This window comes from Gekko japonicus, unplaced genomic scaffold (genome assembly GCF_001447785.1).
Source record: "Gekko japonicus isolate JY-2015 unplaced genomic scaffold, Gekko_japonicus_V1.1 scaffold8, whole genome shotgun sequence".
Classification (NCBI taxonomy): domain Eukaryota; kingdom Metazoa; phylum Chordata; class Lepidosauria; order Squamata; family Gekkonidae; genus Gekko; species Gekko japonicus.
The window spans coordinates 3,050,597-3,056,596 of record NW_015167057.1 but is presented as its reverse complement, the minus strand read 5'-3'; the positions used below and the strand labels follow the sequence as shown (position 1 = coordinate 3,056,596).

At 46.3% G+C, this 6,000-nt stretch overlaps 1 protein-coding gene across 1 annotated transcript in view; it reads right to left on the bottom strand.

The window, feature by feature from the left end:
- Positions 1-6,000, bottom strand: part of NPEPPS (aminopeptidase puromycin sensitive) — a 120,934-nt gene that overhangs the window by 18,510 nt on the left and 96,424 nt on the right. Inside the window, exon 16 of the mRNA XM_015412462.1 lies at positions 3,136-3,270. Within this exon, the coding sequence (XP_015267948.1) occupies positions 3,136-3,270 (135 nt within the window). The remainder of the gene's footprint in view (positions 1-3,135; positions 3,271-6,000) is intronic.

Below are 6,000 nucleotides of genomic sequence, written 5' to 3'. Positions count from 1 at the left end.
TGTGGAGTAGAAGCGTCTGCCAAAGGCATCCAATTTCTTACCTTCCTTGTCAGAAGGTGCGGAGTGTGTCCTCTTGGATTTAGAGGAAGATGTTATCACCATTGAGTTTGGCTGAGGGTGCGAGAATAGGAATTCGGCATGTGTCTCTTGGACCCTATACATGTGGTCCAGTCGTCTCGTGGACACTGGGGCTGACGAGGGTTTTAGCCATGGAGCCATTGCTGCCTGCAAAAGGACTGAAGACATAGGCAATGCCAAGTTGGAGGATTTATCCAGCTGGACTATATAAAAAACGGCATCTGTTGCCTGCGGATGTTGCTGGACGACAGAGAGGCCTAAAGAGTGGGCCATTCTTCTGACTAAATCTGTGTATGACGTAATGTTGTCGGATGGGGATATGGGTAGGTCCTCAGTGACATCCTGGTTGGGAGAGTTATGGTCGGGAGAGGTATGAGCCTCAGATGATTCCGTATCCGAGTCTTCTTCCATGGAGTCAGAGGAGTCTTGGTGTGGTAATTGGACCGAAGTGTCCTCTTGACAAGCTATAGGTTTTGGTGGAACGACAGGGTTTGGAGTGACCTGAGGGTTGGGAGGACGACTTGGTTCCAGACTATGGTGGGAAGGATCGTCTGCAGGAGGACGAGACAGAGATGCCGAAGGTCTCGACTTGTGGGGCGACCTCGATCTATGAACAGAGTGGGACGAATAGCGATCCCAATCAGAATAGCCTGCCGGAGTCAACCACGGCATGGATGGTGGATAAGCCCTGTACAGGTACCTCAACTGTCGTTGATCCCAAGATATCGGTGGTGGAGGAGGCAGGAAGACTCGGGGGGATCGACTTCTGGACCATGGACGTCTGGGAGACAAAGCAATAGTCTGTCTGTGAGAACTGTGCCTGTAGTCTCGGTCGTCGATATCAACAGATTGGACATGGAGACGCGGAGGATGACATTGCGTACTGCAAGAAGCGTGTCAGTACCGACGTGTTTCGACACCGGGAGCCTCGATATCATCGATGCCGATGAAGTAGAAGGAGAGGGAGAATGCTCAGCACCCATCTGGTGACTTAGGAGCTCTACCGTCTCAATGTCGGAGTACGGACGCTCCACTTGTTGGATGGGGGGATCCAATAGTTGGATGGCTGGTATCGGTGGAGGGACTTGGGCCTCCGATATCGATACTGTCGTTGGAGCGGGAGGCACTGTAAGGGCATCACCCAGTGCAAGCACCACTTCCTTCCCGTTATTCGCCGCCTTAAGGGACTTTGAGGTGCCCTTCTTCGCGGACTTGTGATCCTTACTTGCCTTGGCCTTCTTTTTGATTGGCGTGGAAGCGGAAGATTGCATCTTCAATGCCGGGAGCTTTGGTGTCGGGCGGTTGGCATCGGAGGCAGGTCTCGATGCCGGAGCTGTCGATGTTGATGGTCTCTCCTCCATCGCTGAGGTAGGAGTAAGGGCCGATTCAAGCAGCACTACTTTAAGGCGCGCAGCTCGGGTTTTCCGCGTTTGATTAGAAAAACAACCACAGTGACAACAGGACTCTGGCTGGTGAGACTCTCCGAGACAAAAAATGCACAGTGTATGATGGTCGGGAGGAGCAAGTTTGCTGCCGCAACCCTTGCACCTATTGAAAAAGCCCCACTTCTTCTCCATAAAAGAAAGCGAAGAAGAGGGGACGTTTGAGGGGGGGGGATAGCTCGAAGGCCTGAGATAATCGTAGACTCCCCCCCCCTCAGCAGAAAATAAATGTTTTTTTAAAGTTTTTTGAAGAACAAACAAATAAAAAGAGAAAAGAGAGGAAAATTAAAATAAGGAAATAATTCCTAAGAGCTATGAGTACGGTAAAACCCTACAATTTGCTGACCTGTCAAATATTCCCATCTTCAAATCAACTGAAATGGATTCCAATTTGTTTGAATACAAAGGAGTCGCAAGAAGCCAATCAAGTTTCTCCATAAAAATAACGCAAGCTTTTACAAGTTAAATTCTTACAAGTGAATTGTTTTACTGTCAACCACTGTCAACAAACATTTTCAAAACCATATAATCAAATGATGGAATATGTGTGCATCTTTATGTTACACTTGTATTCTACCACTTCTCTACTTCAATGACCACAAGTGCAGACTCTCCTCTTCAAGTGGCACTTCAAAAGTATGTCTTAATCGCATCTTCCAAGACTTTCCCTGACCGTTTTCCATTTCTAGATACAAAGAGGCAATGCAACTGCAATAGGGGTTATCTAGGTAACTGACAAGGCTGTGGGTATTGCCACCCATCTGCAATCAAACTGGGCAGGAGGGAATTCAGCACTGGCCCAGAATTCAGCGTCCCTAGAATCTCTGCCTTGCTTTGTCTTTAACTGAGGTTCTAAAACACTTAAAACTCCAGCAGCACACTTCAAAATCCATGAGCAGCACCCGATCTCTTTGCTGAAGCCAGGAGACAGGACTTCTAAAGGTCACGTGGTGGGGCCACAGTGCACTGCGTGCTCACCCCTCCTCACAAGGAGGAGAGTGAAATCCTACACAGAGTTAACCTGGTTCAAACAAATGGAAATCTGTGGGCTGAGGCTGGAGTAGGTCAGCATAGGATTGCACTGCAAGTCATGCAAAATTAGCCTGAATTATTAAAACAAAAAATTAGCTGGGTTGAGGTACAGAGAAGAACACCAAAAAGTAGTCAGCAACACATCCCCAGAGTGAGCTATTCAAAGGAACAGGCAAAAAAAACCTCATGGGCCTTGCACGGTTCTCCAGAGCAGCACTTTGGATCCCTGCTATAAGCTCATTCCCATTTTAGAGTCCTGACCAGTGCAGAATATGGACATGCTTTCAGCATAAAGCCCAGAGAAGCTTTGGCTATCGACTCAAAAGCAGAAATTTCTCCTCTTGGAGGAAAAACAGTCCCCCCCCCCGCCCCCCAGGCTGGGCAACTGAGGCCAGGACAGGTGGACTTCTTCACATTAAAGGTGAGTGGAACGAGATGCAGCATTCATTAATCACAAAGAACACTAGAAATGATGGCTATGCTCTTGGGCAGGGGCGTATTTCTACAGCTGTGGGAGCAACCCATTGCAAAGCTGCTAACACCACCACCAGATTACAAAAAGGGAAGGCAAACGGCCACTTACCAAAGAAAAGAGATCATTCTGCAGTCCCAACCTGTCCACAGGTGGTAAGGAGAGGTCACGGATGGCTGGGAGCAAACTCTCCAGCATCTCCAAGCTGTACTGAGTACGGTAAAACCCTACAGTGCCCAGGTTTAGCTGGAAAGATAAGCGGGAAGTGGGGGGGGGGGAGGAGAAACGACAGGACAACACACAATCCAGTTAGTGGTTCACAGAATAAATGAACAGGCTTTAGAAATAAAATCATGGTCCTCAAGTCATCCTTGTTCTGTTATCTTTCAGACAAACATTCAACCAGAAAGAAGAATGCCAAAACTCCACCAGCAGCATTTTGCACTGCAAAACAATGGAAAATGACCACCAATTCAGGGGAAAGTTCAGCGGAAGAGGGCGTGGGAGGAGGAGGAGAAGGATTCAAAGACGGAGGAAAGGTCTTGTGTAACAGGCCTTTTTTTTTTTTTTTTAAATCTACTGAGAGAACCCACACAACCTCTTACAATCTTTGGGGAACCAAGTTTGTTTTAAACTATAAACCTTCCCCTCAGTTACCAGGTGTTCTTAAGATAGCAAGTAGATAAGAATGGGTTCACTGCCGTGAGGTAAATTTTGCAGTGAGCAAACAGAATACGGGGATCACTGAGGCAGGGTTTTTACATAAACTAAGAAGATTTATTTATTTACAGACTGGTTTCAAGGAACAGAGCAACCGCATGGGTCTCCAGGTAGACAACGGAGAAACCTAGCTGAGGCACATCAGTTTAAACTAGTTATGGCTTCTGAGAGTGGTATGGATTTTCTTTTAATACTTTCAGGCGTCAACTGGCCTTTACTGACTAGCCAAGTAGACTGGATTCTCTCACAGCCAAAGGATTCCATCCACACCAGCCTGTCCTTTCCTAAGAGCCAGGCTAAAGAGTACAAGGTCTGGTCATTACAAGAGACAGGCCTAACAATCGGGTACTTTGTTCTCTCTCAGAGGTAGAGCCAAACCACTCTGCCACACTACCAGGCAGAGCTACCCTTCACTCTGTCTGCTCTTTTGCTGAGACAGACCCGAGCTCTCTGCTCTCACTGAGGCAGAACCAAACCAAACTAAACGCCTTCAGCGCTCCATCCCCCTTCTGAAAAGTGACTGGATGCTGGAGCAGCACTCCCATAGGCTCAACTGAGTGGCTATTTTTGCCCCCTGGTCTGTCACATCTTGTACTATCAAAATGGCTCGTATTCTTTGCTGGCCTAGAGGGTGAGGTGCTGAGCGTCCTACAAATTTCTGCAGACTGGGTTCCTTTTTCAAATTCCTTGCAGGTCTCTGAAATTATGATGCCCGATGACCACCACCACCCAGATTTTGGCCGAAATCTGGAAGCAACAGTCGCTTCCTTTGGTAAGCTCAGGATGTGAATTAATTGCACCAACACTCAGTAAGTCCCAAACCCGGTAAGTCAGAGGTGGGAAAATGTCTTAGGAACACTCCAAAGTAAAACCCAGAACCAATACGTTCGCATAATTTTTTTTTAGTACAATTGTAGAAGACGGGCTTTTTCCCATACAGAATCCCAGAAAGGTCATTAGAATACTGAATGGCAGACACTCGGTTCTGGAATGTCAACCAAACCCATGCCTGTAGAAGAACTTAAAAGTTTCTGTGTTTTGTTTTTTAAATTCTGATTTATAGTGACAGGACAGTAACCACTAAGAAAAAACCCTTTTCTGAGGATACAGACTAAATTTGCTTGGGATGGACTTTCAGTCAAACCATAGTAGTTATAGGGATATACAAAAATATTCCCACAATTCAGTTTGGGTGTTGGCACTGTGGATTTTAAATATACTGTCTATGAGGGCCTTCGAGATCAGAAGCACAATCTCCATCACCCCTTAATGCACTCCAGCAAGGGCATAATTTAAACCAGACAAAACCATGCAAAAAGCACTGGCCCATGTAATTTCACACTTGCTCCGCATCTTGCTGCCTATGCCAGTGCAACACTCATCTTGGTTACAGACCTCTGGCACACTAATTAAGCGCACAGAGCTAATTTGCAGAGATAAGCAACCCAGTTTAAATCAGAATGTCCCACAGGTTAAGTGCTTTTCTAACCATCCCATTCAAAATCAAGCCCCTATGAGTACAATGACCAACCCCCACAGGACTGACGGGCAGAGAAGCGGTAGAAAATTAACCAAAGTGAATGCAGTCCAGCTCAACAGCAACAAAGATCACTCAATGTTCTTAGAAAGGAAATTTAAGGGTAATTCAGCAATGAAAGAGTCCCCAAATCCTTTGAAGAGTTAAAAGTAAATTCATTAGGAGTGCTTTAAGAGAGCACTGGGAAACCGCTTGGGCCAGGGGTGTCAAACTCATTTGTTATGAGGGCCGGACCTGACATCAATGAGACCTTGTTGGGCCAGGCCACGTGTGCCATAAAATGTAATGCCAGGTAGTGGAAATATAAACTTTATAAAGGACACAAACGCAAAGGTTTTTTTAACTTAAAATAAAAACATGCTTAAAACATTAGCACTCTTGCAATATTTTGTTCATTTAACAGTGTCTGATAACTGACACCTCTTGCTCTGAATTGTTGCATCAAAATGTGTATGCTGTTGCAATCTTGAGTATGCTGTTCAGGTGTGTATCTGTAAGCTGCAACCCTATGATGATGCAGCAGCAGCAGAACTGGAAGAAGAAGCAAAAGCCAGCCAGTTCCACTGTGGGTCTGATAGAAGCCCTCCGGGGGCCTGATCCAGCCCCCGGGCCACATGTTTGACACCCCTGGCTTGGGCAATGCAAGAGAATTAGAAAACAATGCAAACAGTCCAACTGTCTAAGGCAAGGCATACGATAAACAGTGCAGAAAGTGGAAT